Source organism: Cucumis melo, chromosome 11, assembly GCF_025177605.1.
Source record: "Cucumis melo cultivar AY chromosome 11, USDA_Cmelo_AY_1.0, whole genome shotgun sequence".
In the NCBI taxonomy this organism is placed as follows: domain Eukaryota; kingdom Viridiplantae; phylum Streptophyta; class Magnoliopsida; order Cucurbitales; family Cucurbitaceae; genus Cucumis; species Cucumis melo.
The window spans coordinates 14,366,777-14,387,027 of NC_066867.1; the positions used below are offsets into that span (position 1 = coordinate 14,366,777).

The 20,251-nt window shown below is 33.1% G+C and overlaps 1 protein-coding gene across 2 annotated transcripts; it reads left to right on the forward strand.

The window, feature by feature from the left end:
• The first annotated feature begins 548 nt into the window (after window positions 1-548).
• LOC103502103 (uncharacterized) lies at window positions 549-3,363 on the forward strand. Of its 2 annotated transcripts, XM_008465933.3 has the most exons (6): window positions 549-1,192; window positions 1,283-1,428; window positions 1,930-2,098; window positions 2,539-2,637; window positions 2,840-2,922; window positions 3,013-3,363. In XM_008465933.3, the coding sequence occupies exons 1-6, from the start codon at window positions 806-808 to the stop codon at window positions 3,143-3,145; spliced, it is 1,017 nt and encodes a 338-aa protein (XP_008464155.2). In that variant the 5' UTR covers window positions 549-805; the 3' UTR covers window positions 3,146-3,363. The 2 variants fall into 2 exon arrangements, with proteins under 2 accessions (XP_008464155.2, XP_050935466.1); XM_051079509.1 differs by lacking the exon at window positions 3,013-3,363 and having other exon boundaries at window positions 552-1,192; window positions 2,766-2,915.
• Window positions 3,364-20,251: the final 16,888 nt, after the last annotated feature.

Here is a 20,251-nt window from a genome sequence, read left to right on the forward strand (position 1 = left end):
ATACAGACTAATATTGACCGGTTAAAGTTATAGAAACTACAATTGAAATTTGCTAAAATGATACTTTAACCAAAATTTTAAAAATAAAAGAAGTGATACATGTATATATATTAATAGTATATCATTTGATGATTGAACTCAATTGTTCGAGGAGAAATCATTCAATGTCACTTCACAAAAGATGATTTTTTTTTTCTTTTATACGAATGACTTGTTTGTGAGTGTATTCACGATGGATACCCAAACACTCGCATAAGTATGATTTTTAATCTTTTGTTTATGTTAGGTCTTATATTATCTCAATTTTATGATCAGTTGCGTGAGAGATGATCTAAATTTTCCAGCAACAAAAATGAGCTGCCCTATAGAAAATTTGATATCAATAGAAATCTCGAATACAATAAATTGAAAAAATGCGGTAATAAATTTGGTTAGGGTTCATACTTGTAAGGGGTGGATTATCAATTACGAGACACTCCTAAAAAGAAAAAGGTCGTTACACAAAAACCTCACTCAGAAGTCAAAACAGACTCATTTTTGGTGGATGAAACGACTCTCAAGTTATGATCGAGATAGTAAGAAAGTAAAAAGAAGCGACACATGTAAATAGTGGAACTCACTCTCATGCTGCAATGAATCAGTTTGGTTCGACACTTGTTCTTCCATTATCAACTTGTTTCATTCGGCCATGAATCGGTGACGGAAAAAGCTTTGAATTTCTTTTGTTTCTTCAGCACCTCCCGTCACCGTTCGCAAACCCTCAAAGCTTATCAACCTTCCTATTAAAAATTCCAAATATTCAAACATGATTACCAATCTCAATCTTATCTCCTGCAATTTCTTCTCACCATCTCTTCCTTCGAGACTCTCCAAACTCACAATTACCCACCAAACCCAAACCCAAACCCGAAACCCCAAAACATTACGCTCCCCAAGTATCATTCCCTTCAAATTTCCTCCCAATTTCAATTCAAGCTCCAGTAAAATGGGTTTGTTCAAAAAATGGCGTAGTGCATCGGGAAGCCAGACCATGGGAGACCCAGCTGCGGAAAAGGGAAGCCCGGTTGAAGGTGAGAGCGGCGGCGGCGGAAATGGTGGGGAGGGAAGAGACTGGACGACTTCGATTTTACTGTTTGTTTTGTGGGCTGGTCTTATGTTCTATGTTTTCAATCTCGCTCCAAATCAGACTCCGGTATTTACTTGGTTTGGTTTTTCTTTTCTGTTTGTTCATGTACATGATTCATCAAATGCTTATTCTATATGTTTCCCTGAAAATTTGCAGTCAACGGACTTGTATTTCTTGAAGAAGCTTCTGAACTTGAAAAGTGACGATGGTTTCAAAATGAACGAAGTTCTTGTCTCTCTTTGGTATATTATGGGCTTGTGGCCTCTTGTTTACTCCATGCTGCTGCTTCCTTCTGGTAGAAGGTGCCTTCATCTTCTTCATTTAATCAACATTAGTTCTTATAAGGGTGTCTGTGGCAGTTAAACAATTTGGAACTCATTCTTCCTGCTCAATTATCCTCATTTTCAGTTACTGTTTATAATGGTATAAATCTTCCTATATCAATTCGTCTTCTCCATCTCAGAACAATATTTTAAAAATTTGAAGATTCCCATTTAATTTTGATCAGTAATTCGTGGAATGTATATCTTAGCCTTAAGGATTGAGAAAATTTGAGCTAATGAGTTGATTGAATGTAAGAGCCTTTAATTACTATGTCCTGCTTTTTGAGTTGATAAGTATCATAGATTGGAGTGGAGCAAGCCTATATGACTGATTAGCAAATCTTATATGTTACTTAAATGTCATCAGCATCAATGCAGTGTGTCGTCCGCTTTTAGTCTGACGATTACAAGCTGATTGATAGAAATTAGACTTCCTGTTCAATTCAGATAGCATCAGTGACATAATTCTTGTATCTGCAGTTCAAATAGCAATGTTCCTGTTTGGCCTTTCCTAGTACTGTCATTCTTTCTGGGTGCTTATGGTCTTCTTCCATATTTTGTACTGTGGAAGCCACCGCCACCTCCTGTCGAAGAAGATGATCTCAAGAGATGGCCTTTGAATTTTCTTGAGTCGAAGTTTACTGCTGGGGTATGGAAAATTCTTCCCCTTACCATGAATTTATCGGAAGCTACTGTACTAAATGCATCAGTTACATATAATGATGCCACCTAACATAATGCATCATAAAACATTGTCCTATAATTCCCAGATCAGGTTGAAATGGATTTCTCTCTATCTTTACCATTGGCATGACCAAATATTTCTTTCGTCTTTTGTAATCATCTCATAATGAACTAGTTTTTGAGATGGCTTGTAAACCTTGTACCAATGTGGAAACCACATTCTCTTCCACTGAAACTCTCAGAAAATTCTTTAATAACATAAACACAATTTTGTGACTAGGATTGGATTGTGAAGTAGCACAGCCACTATTATGGATTGGATTCTGAAATCACTGCTAAATTTGTTTCTATCTTTTTTTCCCTTAAAGTTTGATTGAGAATGAAAACTAACCATGTTGGAATCAGATAACGTTTGCTGCAGGACTAGGTATATTGTGTTATGGTGGATTAGCTGGTGAGAGTGCGTGGAAGGAATTTTACCAGTATTTCAGAGAGAGCAGATTTGTAAGTCTGCCAATTTCATTTTAACATACTGTCAAAGTTAGTTAAAATTCTTGATTTGTAGACTAGTTGAAGATCATTTTTTTTGCTGCTACTCCTGGAATCTGACTGATGATAGTTTTGGTGTTTAGATATTTCTATCAAAAAGTTCTATCATTGAATAGCCATGTAGCCTCACCTTGATCTCAAAACATTACTGGTGCAGATCCATGCCATGAGCATCGATTTCATGCTGTTATCTTCATTTGCACCGTTTTGGGTTTACAATGACATGTCTGCTCGGAAATGGTCTGGTTACCATCTCATGCTAATTCTTCTAACGTAATTCATTTTAGCCTTTTGGACAATTTTGCATAACATTGCAATGAACTCATTCAGGTACGACCAAGGTTCTTGGCTTCTTCCACTTTCGCTGGTGCCATTCTTGGGTCCTGCCTTGTATCTCGTCTTACGACCATTGCCAAAGGTGACTCCCATTCCACTCAACTCTGCTGCATCTGAACCCAAATAACCGTGGAAAATGTGATTTGGCAGAATGGAAACTTGGCTGTAATGGTAGAAAAGAGAAGCTTTCAGGTACATAGAGAAGTTTTGTACTTCATGCATAGTAGATTAGGAAAAAGGAACATCAAATAATTTGACGAAGTGTTGTTGTTTGGTTATATTAATATGTTTATTTGATCAAATAGTGGCTATATATTATGCTTCCAACAGGGTTGATTTTGGTCCTGTCACTTCTTTTTTTTTTCCCCTACCAACAGTCAGACATTTTAATTGTTTCATCAACCATAATAGGCTTACTTGTAGTGGCTATAAGGATACGATAATCAATTTTTGCTAGGGAACACTATGTTTCTTTGCTTTCCATGAACCAAGAGGTTCTAAAAAAAAAAAAAAAAATACAACGTAGGCTTTTGAGCAATCAATCAGGATGTCTGATTAGATGAAAGCGTGTGAACTAAATGAGATTGAGTAGCAAACAAATGGTTTTGATGTGGTTGAGTTAAATACTCAATTTATGGACAACAAATGCGATATATGGATGGGAAAGAAGACGAGCAATAAGATGAGAATTTGTAGTAGGACCATCTAACAAAAACTTATTGACCGGAACCATTTGAGTTTTGGATCAGCAGGAAGAGGACATGGGACATGGTTTACAAGCAAGAAGCTCGATATCTTCTAGAAGCTTTAATGTGTAAGGTCTCTATGACAAAATTAGTACTTTGGAATACCCAGCTAACTCAAGACCTAGACAATACCTCAACGACCTCAATTCTAGCTTGAAAGTAGTATTAAGATAGTATTTTGAAACATCAAAGTCATGAGATAGGGCAATAGTGAGTGGTGACAATAATGTCATCAACACATACTGGCACAAAAATTTCCTTGAGAACCACAAACAAAGATGGAGTATTTTGATTTTGACTCTTTGAACCCAAGAAGCAATAGAGCATGGGAAAACTTGTCAAACATAGGCTTAAGTGTTGGGATCGTGTCATAAATTATCGTAACTAATATGTTATTTATTTGGTTTAGATGTAATATTATTTTATTCATTACAGTAAATATCTAATGTTATTAGTTTTATCTTTAAGAGAATGTGGTTGACATATGATCATGTTATTCAAGTCAAAAAATAACATAAAGGGTTTTTGATATATAGATAAGACTGGGTACTTTATTTGAGTGACATTGTGAATACTCTTTTATCATTTCCGAATTATTCATGTGGAGACACACAGGAGTAGAGATATCATATACAAAAAGTTTCTATTGTGAAGTATTTTTCTCATTGTATATATCCATTCATTAAAAGAATTAATATCTTACAAAATGATTTTTATGCAACACGATTTGAATCCCAAGTGACTTGTGAATTTTTAAGACTCATTCTTTGATTTGACCTAAGTGGCTCATCCAATAAGTCTACTATTTTGGACAGTTAACCCAGTAGGTAAGGTAAGAAGATGTATTTTCACAAGATAGAGATCTACTCATTTCCAGATCTTTAGGGTAAGAAGTGGGTTTCAAGAAGTTGATATGATATAAAAAATATGTGTTTTTTTAGTAGTGGGATCCATCAACTTTTTGGGCCAAACGTAAAGTAAAGTTCTCCACCCCTACTTCCTCCTTGGGCCGATTACACATAAATGCTAATTTTAAGAAGGAAAGATTTAAACAAAACATCTAATTTCACTATGAGATTTGACAAAAATCTTAAAATAACTTTTTTTTATTATTTAATTAGGAAGGAATTCACATATTTTGATTAACATTAATTATAAAGGTAATTCATAATTAATAAGTATTTTTTACCTTATTTCCAATATATTTATCATTATTGTCTAAAATATGATTTTCTTAATTATGTTTTTAATTAATATAAAATATTTATTATTCCACCAAAAACGTTACCTTAATAATTGATTTAAAATTATAATTAAATCGTATATTTAATTATTTTATAATATATCTTTGAATATGGAAATATTTTTTAAAAATCTATTTCTTAATCAAATCATCTCCGCTTAATTTCTCATCTACGTCGTTTGCTGTCTGTACATTATTCAACTTCTCCATCAATTTCGTTATTTCGTTCGTTCGTATGCATATTATCTCAACATTTTCACCAACTCCATCCATTGAAGATCAATTGAATTTCTTCACCAAATCCATCCGTCTATGCATTATCTCAATTTTTTTCGTCATTTGTTCGCTTCATACATTCGGTTAATTGTCTTCTTCAATTTGTTATATTTTCCTGTATTCTATTAAATACGTTTTATTCTCAAAAAATTGTTTTAGACATATACCACTTTATATATAACATCGTAGATTTTCTGGAACTTTTTAAACTTCGATTCCATAATATTGCATTTAGATATATACAACTTGATATATACAATTTATATAAATATATGTCGACATATAGTTTTCGAAAAATATGATATATTGGTACTGTTATTTAGTGTGTATATACCCCTTCATATATATAATAATATATATAAATTGACTTAAATTTGTTGAAAAATAGGATATGTTGAAATTGATTTATGAAAAGTATACATAAAATAATATATTGTATATCTTATGAATGAAAGGTTGTGTTTTCAATTTGTTAAATTAATTTATGTATTTTATTTTAAATATTTATATTATATGTAAAAAATCATAAATTATGTTTGAAACAATATTGATTATGTATGAATTATTAAATATAATAAATTGAGGAACTTTGATTAGTACGGAAAAATATGGAAATAAAATAATTTAAACTAAAAATTGGAATATTTCAAATAAAATTATGAGACAAATAATTCAATAAGCAAAACTTGTATCTCTTTCGGTTATGGCCGACATGTCCACAATGGTCATATTTAACGCGTCTCTTGAACTCTATTTTAGAAGGATTCTAATCTTCTTTGATAGACCAACCGAACGTTTTACATTCGGTGGGAGGATGACAGCTTCAATTTTTGTATTATTGAATATATATAGCAGTATATTTTTAACAAATCGCAAAACATAAACGTATTATGCAGTAGTATATATGTACGAAACCAAAGAAAATACTAATCAAATCAAGAAAAAAAAAGAAATACGAAACATAAAAGAAAAAGAACTGAACTATGTGTCACTAAATACCTGTTATTGTACATATACAAATGTATATACTAATAACATCATCTGTGTATGTAATGATATATAATGAAATTCAACTATAATTTATGTATTATTAAATATATGCAATAGTATATATGTAGCAAATCACATAACATAAATATGAATAAGATGTTCTATCAAAATAGAAGTTTAAACAGTAATATATAAATGTATATATTGTTCATGAAAACTTTATTGAACAAAAATATGAATAAGATGATCGGAACATGTGATAATTATTGAATATATGCAGCAATATATAAATTGAGTAAGAAAAAATTACAGAACATGAGGAAAAATTTGTGTATGTATTAATAAATATATGCAGTAGAATATATGTAACAAATCACAAAACATAAATGTATTATTCAGTAGCATATGTGGAAAATCAAAATAGGCGGAACATTACCGGAATATATGTTATGAAACGGAGGAAGAAAGAACAAAATTTTTGTAACGATCCAACTTCTTATATTAAGCCGAAGTCATTACTAATTTGAAAGATAAATAAAATTTATAAAATTAAAATAGAAAAATAAAACAGAACCTTGAATTTCTCATTAAAAGCATAAACAAATGTATTTAGAAATAAGTCTAAAAATAAAACCCTAACTCGCGCCCTATCTAATTTTAAAGAAATAAAATAACAAATAAAGAATAAAATAAAAATGAAAATACTGAAATCTGAACTATGACATAAAGCGGAAGCAAACGAGTTCCTATGACTCGCTACGGTCACTTCTGGTCATTCACCAGCTTGCCTTTACTCTTACCTCTGCCTCTGTCTGAAAAATAGAAATAGAAAGAGTGAGTATAAAATATACTCATTAAGAGACCCACTACTAGTTCCGTTAGGTGCTTGTTAACTTTCTATTAGAGTCCTGTAAAGTGGTACCCTGAATTGGCACGTTCCCAAACACGTGCAATCTGTGATCCCGTAGGAACATATCTAGTCTTCGGTTAACCCAAAGGAGCACCTAGGACAAATTGATCTTTAGTGTACCCGAAGGAAACACTAAGATAATCGAGCTGCGAGTGATCCCGTCGAATCACTCGAATCATGTCTATGTCAATGTCAATGCTAGACTGGTGGTCTCATCGGACTATGCAGTCCTAAAAAGGTGGCGATCCCGAATGACACCCATGCGGGTACGACTCTAATAGCTAAAGCTAACATACACCATATCCATAGCATGAAACATGTCATAACATCATCGTAAACATGGCGTATCACTACAATCATAGCATACTTAACCAATATCGTAAACATGAACACAACACAATCATCCTCATCAATATACTACTAGTCATAACATAAAATCAATTCTCGGCATCAGTAATCAACACAGCGTCGGTCATCATCAATATCATGGTGTTATGCAATTTAGCTACCATCCAAGCATAACTATAAATACATACGACCTCTTAATATCACTCGTAGGTCTAGTAGTAGAATCTCTTACCTGCAGATTTGTTCAATCAAATTCTAATAGTAAAATCACGCTTTCCAAGCAGTGAAGTCCTAAATGGTTAGAAAACAACAATTTAATAACCTATCATTCATAAAATTAAAGTCCACAAAATTCATTCGAAGTAACACCCCAAAATTTGAGGAATTTAATTTTATTATCTTAAGTGTAATTTTGAGATTTTGGGTTATATTTAAATATTGAAGTATTTTACTTTATGGAGATTTGATTCTATTGGATATTTGAAAAATATAAAATTGTTATTAAGTTGGAATTTATGTTTGTTTTGGTTATTTATGTTTAGGTATTATTTGGCTTAAGGAATTAATAATTGTATTATGAAATAATATAGGTATTATGAAAAGATAGTTTGATAAGATAAAGATGATTGGTTTGGTTGAGGAGAGAGAGTATGTGATTTTATTTGGGAAAAGATAAAAAGAAAATAAAAAGGGAGATTTGGTGGTTTTAAATGAAGAGAGAGTAAAGATTTTGGGGAAAGAGAAAAAGAGAAAAATAAAAATAAAAGAAATTATTTTTATTAAATAGACATTGGGATGTGTGAACCACTATTCATCTTCTTCATTGAGAAAAAGAAAAGGAAACCCTAAATTTTTTTTAAAAAAAGCCCTACCCGCTGCCGCCGTCGGTCGCCGCAACCCGCACCCAAGCCGCGTCAGCCGACCTCTCCGCCGCATCCTTCCCCGCACCGTCGAAGTTTCCGTCAGCGTCCGCTATCTCTCGTCGTCGAGCTAAGCCGAGCCGCTCGAGTGAATTGAGTGTCGTCGGTCGTCTGAATCAGCAACGGAGCCGATTGTCTTCACGCCGCGCGACTGCGTCAAGCCGTCTGTCAGCCGTCGTTGGAGCTTTACCCCAGCCACGTCGGAGATCGCTACACACCCGAGACGTTCTCCGTCAGTCGTGCCAAGTCGAGTGCCGTCAACTTTCGCCTCGAGCCGCGTCAACCATACCCGAGCAGCGCCAGCCGTCGCGTGAAGTGCAAGCCGCGCGTGCGCCTACTCGAGCCGCGCCAGCTGTCGCGTGAAGTACGAGTCGAGTGCTCCTGGCCGAGCTGCCCATCTGTGAGCCGTTTCTGCCACCCAGTCGAGCCGTCAAACTATTTTTGAGCCGCTTAGCCTATTTTTCACCTTTTTACCTTTTTTTGGTAAGTTTTGATTGAGATTTTGGTATGCCCGACCAAGATTTATTTTTAGACCTAAATGATTTAATTTCGGATTAAACTAAATTATTATTTATCCTAAAGGACCGGTTGGACCAATTGGAGTTTGGACTGTGGAACTCTTTCTAGTTAAAGGAAATTGTTGCAACCTTGATCTTGGGTAAGTTACTTCGAATGAATTTTGTGGAGTTTAATTCTGTGAAGGTTAGGTTATTAAATTGATGTTTCTAACTATTTAAGACTTCGTTGCTTGGAAAGCATGTTTTGCTGTTAAAATTCAACCGAGCTAATCTCTAGGTAAGAGATTCTACTACTAGACCTTCAAGTACTTTAAAGAGACAGCATGTATGAATATATGGTTATGGATCAATGGTAGCTAAGTACATAACTCGAGGTTATTGAGAAGGAGGCTGATACTATAATTGCTTCTGCTGGTTGACTTTATGGTTAGCGCTGATAGTATGTCGATGTTATCGCCTACGTTCTAATGACATAGTTTTGTGGTTGAGGATGACATGATATGATATGTTATGGTATGATTGTTATGATATGATATGTTATGATGATGCTGTGTTATGTGCATGTTATGGATAGAGTGTATGTTAGCTTTACCTATTAGAGTCGTACCTACATGAGTGTCCTTCGGGATCATCACTCTTTTTGATGACTGTGCAGTCTGACGGGACCACCAGTCTGACATTGACATTGACATAGACATGATTTGAGAGATTCGACGGGATCGCTCACATTGATGACTGCGTAGTCCGACAGGACCACCAGTCTGACATTGATATTGACATAGACATGATCTGAGTTATTCGACGGAATCACTCACAGCCCGATCGTCTTAGGTGTTCCCTTGGGTTCACCAAAGACTAGCTTGCTCCTACGAGATCACAGATTGCACGTGTTCGGAAACGTGCTAGTTTAGGGGTTCCACTCTTCAGGACTCTAATAGGAAGTTAACCGGCACCTAGCGGGACTAGTAGTGGGTCTCTTACTAAGTATTTTTATACTCACTCTTTCCATTTCTATTTTTCAAGCAGAGGCAGAGGTAAGAGCAAAGGCAAGCTGGCGAATGACCCGGAGTGACCGTGGCGAGCCATAGGGACACGTTTGCTTTCTCTTATGTCATGTGTCAGATTTCAGAGTTGATATTTTCTTTCATTTTATTTCTTTTTTTTTCCTTTAAAACTAGTAGGGCCCGAGATAGGATTTATTTTAATTTATTTCCATACATTCTACTTATGATTTTAACGATAATTCGCAGTTTTGTTTTATTTTCTATTTACTTTAAATAAATTTTAATATTTTTCTTTTAAAGTAAAGTCCTCAACTTAGTATAAGAGGTTGGGTCTTTACACCCAAGATCAAAGTTGCAACAATTTCCTTTAACTAGAAAGAGTTCAACAGTCCAAACTCCAATTGATCCAACCGGTCCTTTAGGATAAATAATACTTTAATTTAATCCAAAATTTAAATCATTTAGGTCCAAAAATTAATCTTGGTTGGGCATACCAAAACCCAATTAAAACTTACCAAAACAGGTGAAAAGGACCCAAAACAGGCTTGTGGCTTACAAAAGCTTAGCGACTCTGCTAGGAGGTAGACGCGGCTCGCGGCTGGAGGCGTGGCTCGGTAGGAAGACAAGCGCGGGCACAGGTGCGGGTTCGGTTCACGAAGAAGGGGCGCGGGTCGGGTTGGTTTGCGGAGAAGGGGTGCGGTCGGGTTGGCTTCGCGGCAACGCACAACACGATTAACGGCTTCGGCGGTGCGACAGATGGAAAGCTCGACGACTTGCGATTGTCCTACTGCTCGGTGGAAGGGCGAGCGGAGAAGACCGATGGCGGCGTTCGGCGGCTTGGCTCAAAGCAGACGACAAACAAATCGCGGTTGAAGACGGAAAGATCCACGGCTAGGCTTCGGCTTGGTTGCTTCGGATGACCGGCTGACCAAGGCAACGGCGCGGCGGAGCGGCAACGGTGGGGAGGATTAGGGTTAGGGTTTTCCTCTCTTCTCTTCCTTTGTGAAGAAGATGATGGAGCATTAAATGCTCACATCCCAAAACCCTATTTAAATAAATAAAAAACAATTTTATTTCCCTTTCCTTTTCCTATTTTAATCCAACCAAAACAAACCTTCTCTTTCTTCATTTAAAACCCACCATAATTCCCTTTTTAAACCAATAATAAAACAAATATTCTCTCTCCTCAACCAATCAAATCACCTTTATCTCCTCCAAATATCTTTTCATAAATAATAATATTATTTTCATAATATAATTATTAAATCCTTACATCCAATAATACACCTAAACATAATTAAATCAACCCACCTTAATTAACCAATTAGATATTTCTCCAAAATATCTTCTACTTCCTCCAAATCAATTACTTCAAGAAAGAAAAAAAATTTAAATAACAAAAAATTTTAAATAACACCTAAAATTCAAATTTTAACTTAAGATAATTAAAATTTAATTACCTCAAATTTTGTAGGATAATTAAAAATATTATTACCATATAAGATAATAATTTATATCATATTTAAATCATTCTAAAGGTAATAAATATTACATTAATAAATTCAAATATATATGTATTAATAATTTAGGAATTTATAATTGATATAATAAATATGGTTGTAGATAATTAAGGAAAATATTATTCAAAATTAATAAAATTTGGGTAATAAAGTAAATTCGTCCATTCTTTTGTGAAAAATGTTGGCTCATTTAGGACTTTTATGTAATATATTAGAAAGAAAGGCTTATTGTGTAATATCATGTAACAATTTAGGCTATTCTAGTTAAAACCCCTTTAAGAATTCCTTTTTGGGGTTGCACCCTTTCATTATCCTAGAGAGGAAGGTTTATATGATTATATCGTAAACATATTGTTTATTAGAGATCAATAGTACTTAAGGTGCAAGATATAGTTACACGAATAAAAATAGGCATTTGACCTAAGTGTAATTAATGATTTTGTGTATATCTGGAAAACTAATTCTATAACCCTTCTTCCTTCTTTTCACTTTCTCTGCACTTTTTTCTCTTAATTTTTTAATATTTATTTATTTATTTTTATAGTAACATTCCATGGTCCCTAATAGAGGGACTTTTCACTCGGCACTTACTATTTCTAACATCAAGAACCACAACCACATCTCCATGATGCTTGAAATAGAGAACGTTCAATATGCAAAATGGGAAAAACTCCAAGATCCATGCGCATTCCCATAAGGTTATTCATATCATTATTCCACTGGAAAACAAAAAGGCTAAGATGCCACAATTCCTTCAAGTTTTTCTTCAATTTCTTCTCCTCTTCTAGCTCCTTAGTGCTTCCAGAGGTTGGAGTGCTTCTTCTTCTGAACAATCAAAAGATTGAATATCATCCTCTAGAGATCAATATGGATACTTAGCTATTTAAGGATTGAGTTGATTTTTTACATAAAGAAAGAAAATAAAGGTAACTTTGAAGTTCAAGAGGCAAAGATGTTTTAGGATATTGAATATTATATAGGGGTATCTTCAAAAATATAATAAAACGGCAAAATATTTACATTGTATAGAACAATTTTAAAAACGGAAAAAGCCCACAAGCCAACAATGGAAAATACAAAAAATGTTCCGTCAACTACATCGTCAACAGTGCATGTAATGTATTTGGTACATGATCATTTAGATTTGACTATTGTTTGGTACACGATCGTTCAGATTTGATCGTTTAGATTTGGATAGCCAAATCTAAACGATTTATTTATTTTTAATTCTGTCGTTTAATTTGGTTACATGATCGTTTAGATTTGGTCGTTTAGGTTTGGCTACATGATTGTTTATATGTGGCTATCCCAAATCTAAACTTTTTTTTTTCAAAATTTGGTACATGATCATTTAGATTTGGCTAAACGAATTTTTAGAAGATTATTTTGGTACACGATTGTTTAGATTTGGCTACTTCAATCTAAACGATTTTTTTCAAGATTCTTTATATACGATCTTTTAGATTTAGTTACCCTAATCTAAACAATATAAAAAATAAGAAAGAAAAGAAGAAAGACAATGGAAAGAAATTGCAGTGAAAAAAAAGGAGAAAAAGAAGAAAGACGATAAAAAGAAATCAAATTTGGTTATCCAAATCTAAACGATGTATAAAAAAAGAAGAGAAAAGGAAAAAAACGATAAAAAGAACTTGTAGCGAAAAAAAGAAGAAAGACGGAAAGACTAACCTGAAATATTTAAAAAATGGCTAACTTCATGGGTTTTGTTACACGTGCGTTTGTTATATTTATGAAAATTTTCCTATTATATATCTGGTTAAGCATACAACACTTTTTAATTGACATTTGATTTAACATGCGTCTATGATTAATCAATGTAATAAAGCATAATAATATTGAAAATCATTCAAAGGAAAATATACATAAAAAAACATAATAATATTTAAAATCATTAAAAGGCAAGCATAGCTAAAAAATATTATTGACATAAATCTATATTCAAGTTCATCAACATCTTAAAACTAAAGAGCGTGTTTGGCCGAAGAAGTAGAGTGGGAGAGTGGGTCGTTCCATGTTTGGCCCACTGGTTAACACATAATTGAGAGATTAGGATTATTCACCAAATAATCGTAATCCCCAAACACCCTTAACTTCCCTTCTCTCCTTCATTGCACTATTCATCATTTCTCCTCTCTCCTTCATTGCATTATTCACCATTTCCCCTCTCTTCTTTATCGCATTGTTTATTACTCCCCTTCTTTCCTTCTCGCACTACTCCCATCTCTCCTTCCTTCTACCTTTGTTTTCCTTCTTCGAATCCCCAAGTTACTTTATTCGATCAATTGTGATGTCACATCTCACACCAAGTCACTCTATGCAAAAAAATGGAAACGTGACCGTCTGATATTCTACACGAGTCTCTCTGTGAGATAACATGCAAGCTTAAATGCAGAATATGAACACGAATGAAATAAGTAGACTCCATTAATTTAAGTAATAGACTACATTGGATGCTTAGTGCAAAGTTCCCTTCAAAAGAACTATATACAAACTCAAAATGATATTTAGACTCTCCTTGACTAGCTTCTACATGCTATGCGAGTTGATAATGGCCACTATCAAAATGATGTGTTCCGGATGGCACAGTGGACAATCAAGACTATAAGTTCAACGCTGGATATCCTTCACTACTTGAAGGAGTATAAACAAAACATTTTAAAGGTTAGATGAAAATGTTTAGGAAGCAAGTTTTTTTCTCAACATCTCTAATAAATCAATTCCTGCCTTAACGCGTTGCGATCATTTCACTACATCATGAGATACAAATACTTGTGTTTCTTTCACAAGATATGGTTTAAAAGAAATCATTTAAAAGTGTTAGGTGATTAACACAATTCAAATCTCATCTTCAAAAATTTACAAATCGTACGATAAATCATTTCCTTTTAAATCAAGTATAAGGTTACTATCAGGCAGAAGCGCATTCATCATCATTCATCTTAACAACTTAAAATCATTTTGCTATTTAATTACATCTTTAACCCTTAGTTCAAGTGTTTACCCCACTCTTTTACCAAGTTGTAGCTATGCAGAGTAGTCTAAACACACTTAGCAAGTTTCATTAATTCCATCATCAATAACGTGCATGTCAATGCCAAATCACACAGGAAGCAAAGAGCATCCCATACCAAATCACACAACAAGTATGAAGCATTCTACTATAGATCATTTATCTAGAATAGAGCATCTTATCCCAGACCACACAGCAAGGATAAGGCATCCCATACCAGATCAAGGATAAGGCATCCTTCTACTTGTTGTGTGATTTAGCATTGGAATACTCGTTATGTGTGATGAAATTGATGAAACTTGCTAAGTTCGTTGAGACTACTCGACATAACTACAATTTGGTAAAATAGTGGGATTAACGCTTGAGCTGAGGAAAGGGTACAGAGATGTAATTAAATAAGCAGAATGATTCTGCATTGTGATTATAAGATGAATGATGATGAATGCGTTTCTACGAGATTTGAACCTTATGCTTGATTTTAAAAGGAAATGATTTACCCTACAATTTGTAAATGTTTGAAGGTGAGATTTGAGTTATGTTAATGAAACACTAGTCTTTGTATCTCATGATGTGGTGAAATGATTGTAACGCATTAGGGCAGGAATTGATTTATTAAAGGTGTTGATAACATACCCCACTCACTAAACATTTTCGTCTAACCTTTCAAATGTTTTGTTATCCCTCCAAGTAGCAAAAGACATCCAGCGGGGACGTGACTGCCTAGACACTCTACGCGAGTCTCTTCGCGAGATAACATGCATAGTGCTTAGTAAGCGGATTAAATACAACCAACAAGCTTAAATGCGGAATATGAACTCGAATGAAATATAAGACTTCATTATATTTAAGTAACAAACTACATTCAATACTTAGTACAAAGTTCTCTTCAAAAAGACTATATACAAACTCAAAACAACATTTAGACTCTTCTCGCCTAGCTTCTACATGCTATGTGAGTTGACGTGACCATTACCAAAATGATGTGTTCACGTATGGCATAATAGGCAGTCAAGGCTGCAAGTTCAACGCTAGATGTCTTTCGCTACTTGGAGGGAAATAAAACAAAACATTTGAAAGGTTAAATGAAAACGTCTAGGGAGCGAGGTCTTTCCTCAACATCTCTAATAGATCAATTCCTGCCTTAACGCGTTACGATTATTTCACCACATCATGAGATACAATACTTGTATTTCATTAATAGGATATGGAGTTTAAAGTAAATCATTTCAATGTGTTAAGCGATTAACATAATTCAAATCTCATCTTCAAACATTTACAAATTGTACGGTAAATCATTTTCTTTTAAAATCAAGCATAAGGTTCATATTGCTCCCAGAAACGCATTCATCATCATTCATCTTTTAATCATAACGTAGAATCATTCTGCTTATTTAATTATATCTTTGTACTCTTTTCACAACTCAAGCGTTTACTCCACCTTTTTTGCCAAGTTGCAACTATGCGAAGTAGTCCTAATACACTTAACAGGTTTCATCAATTTCATCATGCATAACGTGTATTCCAATGCCATATCACACACCAAGTAAAGGCCACCTTGTAACAAATCACACAACAAGTATGAGGCATTCTACTCTAAATCACACATAAAAAAAGAGTATCATATCCCAGATCACATATCAAGGATAAGGCATCCCATACTATATCACACAACAAGTATGAAACATCTAATTGCATGTTCACAAGACCTTTGCATTTCATTTAATCATTTCAATTCATGTTAAATCTCATTCATTTATAGATTACATGCATTTTAAGAAATGGAAAGCGTACGAGAAATCATACAACTCATGATTTCTATAGAAATACACTAAGGATTTGAAACACATTAGAAATTCTTTTATTTTTTGAAGACATATTTAGGAAAAATCACTTACAATCAATGAGTTTCCTCGCCTAATTCTTTGGCTAAGAACCTCCTTACTTCTTTGCAACTCCTTGCCAGATTCAAGCTCATGAACGAATACCTGAAAATGGTGAAACTCTTTCGATTCTTTCTTAAGTAAGCTCAGGGTAAAAGCAACTTCAAAATGACGGGCTTTCACCTATTTATAAGTCTCTCCGATGAAGTCTCCCATGCTTAAATGATTACTTATGTCCGGTGGTGAGATGGTCCAATGTCAGAACGCCACATGTCATTGCCACCTCTTTATCCTGAATATTGATTGGGCAGTAAGGTCAAATCAATCACCAACTTTCTTACACAAGGGTGACATCACTACTTCTTAGTGAAGTAAGTCCAAAACATATAACAGTTCCCTACCTTCGTCGCATAGGCTATTCTTGCTACATGAAATCTTATCGCGTGGCAGAACGCGATTAGGGCCTCACACACTTTGGTGAAGAAGTTAAATAGGTTTTGTCATTCCATACACAATTAATGTTCAAACCCTAATTCATAACAGGATAATAATAAAATTGACAATACTTTATTATTATTTAACTCATTTTCTTAAATAAACTTATATAATAAATATATATAGTTGTCTAAATCCTCCTACTCTTTTCTAATTAATTCTATCATCTTTTCTCAATAATTATATTCTAATGTATGATTATCAAACTTTCACCTATTAATTATATAACCAAAACTATATAATTATTAACATTCACTACTAAATTCTAAAATTTTTAATTAAAAATACATACCTATATATAAATACTTAATTAATCTAACACATTACATCAAATAAATTTCTTAACTTTCAATTTTAATTAATCTAACACTTATAATAATCTAATCATAAAATTATTTAAGACAATTATTGTAACGACCCAACTCCTTATACTGAGCCGAAGTCATTACTAAATGTAAATAACATAATTTAAGTCATAAAGTTTAGTTAAAACGAATAAAACCTCAGAATTTTATTTATAAAAATCAAATCAGGGTAATGTGCGAAATATAAACAAATATTAAAATCCTACTCGGGTCCTATCTACTTTTAAAGAAATGAAATAGTAAATAAATAAGAAAATAAAACTCAAGTACTAAATATTTAAAACGGGGTGTAAGCGGAAGCAAAAATCCCTATGGCTCGCCACGGTCACTTCTGATCGCTCGCCAGCTTGCCCTTGCTCCTACCTCGGCCTCTACCTGAAATACATGACATGGAGAGAGTGAGTATAAAATACTCAGTAAGGGACCCACTACTAGTCCCACTAGGTGCCTGTTAACTTCCTATTAGAGTCCTAAAAATGGTACCCAATATCTGGCACGTTCTCGAACACGTGCAACATGCGCTCCCGTAGAAACGAAAATCTGGTCTTCGGTGTTCCAGGGGAGCACCTAGGACATACTGGTCTGTAGTGAACCCAGAGGAAGCACTAAGATAATCGGTCTGCGAGGATCCCATCGAATCACTCGAATTATATCTATATCCATGCTAGACTAGCGTCCCTCGGACAACGCAGTCCTAAGTAGGTGGTGATCCCGAAGGACACCCACGCAGGTACGACTCTAATAGGCTAAGCTAACAGGTACCCTAACCATAGCATACATAAGCATAACATCATCATGTAATCGTATCAGTATAATCATCATTTCACATCTCATCACAATATCCAACATACAGTCATAATAAGCCACGTCATCACATTATACCATGCCATCATATAAAACCATATCATCAGTCACATCATGCTCTCATTAATTTACATGTGTTATACAGTCTAGTCCTTAACGTGCATAACTGGAAGTGTATGCGGTTTCATGGTTCTAGTCATAGAGCTAGTAGTAGAAATCTCTTACCTAGAGATTTGCTCGACGAGTCCTATGTAACGCCCCAAAAATTTAGATAATTTTGGAGTCAGTTATCTTAATTTTGTTTATCTAGATTTAATTTATTGGGCGTTATTTTGAATCCATTTAATGAGAATTATTTGATTTAAGTGGGAATTAAAATTAATTAAATATTTCTTGGATGAATATTTAATTAATTAGAGGTTTTGACACGTGGTGTTTGTTGAGTTTTTATTAAATGGTAGGTTAAGAGGATTAAGTAAAGTTGTGGATTTTAGTGTTGTTGAAGTTGAATTTAATTAAATAATTATGGACGTTATTTAATTAAACCGTAGGGTGGAAAGTTTGTTGAAGATTTGATAATTATATGTATACGTGGAAATATATATATAATTATTATGTTAAAGGAAAAGATAATTATATTTGTTGAAATATAATTATTTAAGGAAAAGATAGTTGTATTTTGGGGAAATGATATTTATTAAAGGAGAAAAAGTAAAATAATTATATTTTGGGAAAATATAATTATTTGTAAAAGGATAATTAATTACTTTGGAGAAAGATAAACAATAATTAATTATTGTGGAAGATAATTAATTACTTTGGAGAAAGATAAACAATAATTAATTATTGTGGAAGATAATTAATTACTTTGGAGAAAGATAAACAATAATTAATTATTGTGGAAGATAATTAATTACTTTGGAGAAAGATAAATAATAATTAATTATTGTGGAAGATAATTAATTATTTTGAAGAAAGATAAATAATAATTAGTTATTGTGGAAGATAATTAATTATTATGTAGAAAGATAAATATTGTTTATGGAGTGAATTTGTTATGGTTGAGTTAAGATAATTCATGTTGGAAGTTATAAGTTATTTATTGGAAAAGATTTGATTGATTAAATTAATTGAGGACTTAAGTTAATTTGAGATTTTGGAGGGAAAAGTTAGTTTTGGTGGAATTGTAATTAATTGAGTATATATATATGGATATATATATTTAATTAATAATTTGGAAAAGTGTAGTTAATTATATTATGGAATATAATTATATTTATTTGGAAAAGAAAATAATTCATGAAGAGAGAGATGATTGATTTTGATTGGACGAAAAAGATATATATTTATAAGAGAGAATAATGGTTTAAATAAATATATATTTATTGTAGATTTTGGTGAGAGAAAAATAATAATAATAAAGAAGTATTATTATTATTACTAATGGTTATAAATGCCTAAGATTAAGGCATTGATTTAGGAAAGATAATGGGAATAAAGATATATGTATATTTTTTTTGGTATTATATATATATATATCCTAAAAGAAAAAGGAAAAGGAAATAATAATAATAATAATTATTATTGTTATTATTTGGGTCTATAAATAGCATTGGAATGCTTAAGATGGAATTAAAGGAAAAAGAAAAAGGTTCTTTATCTTCTTCTCTAAGATAACCCTCTGCTGTCGCCGCCTCAGTTAAAGTTAAGATTGGTCTCTTTGGAAGCTTGAGGATTTAAAGTGATGAATTAAGAGGATTTTTCGACCTCCATTTGAGTAACCTTGGTAAGCAAATAAAATTAAATTAATATTTTATTAATTTAATTTTGGATCTATTTGAGGTTTCTTTAAAGGTTCAATTGGCTAAACTTTTTAAGATCTAAATCTTGGATTTTTCCCAATCAAGGTTGAATTGGTTTCAACCCCAATTTTTAGAAAGTTAATTAATTTGGGAGGATTTTTTGATGTTAGCCAATTGCTAATTTCATTAATTAAGATACTAAGTGTTCCTTTTATGATTAGGATCAAGTTAATTGGAGAATTTTACCGTCAACTAGGGAGTACCTTTGTTTGGCTAAAATCTCCAGGTAAGAGATTCTCCTACTAGACCTTCGAACTGAATTCAAGAGACCGCATGTAATTATGATTATGCATTGATGGTAGCTAAAATGCATAATTTGATGAT

Bases quoted from the DNA above. Each gene is read 5' to 3' on its own strand.
- LOC103502103 (XM_008465933.3), top strand. From the start codon at position 806: ATGATTACCAATCTCAATCTTATCTCCTGCAATTTCTTCTCACCATCT. The intron at 1,193-1,282 runs GTATTTACTTGG...GAAAATTTGCAG, and splicing joins TCGCTCCAAATCAGACTCCG to TCAACGGACTTGTATTTCTT. The intron at 2,099-2,538 runs GTATGGAAAATT...TGTTGGAATCAG, and splicing joins AGTCGAAGTTTACTGCTGGG to ATAACGTTTGCTGCAGGACT.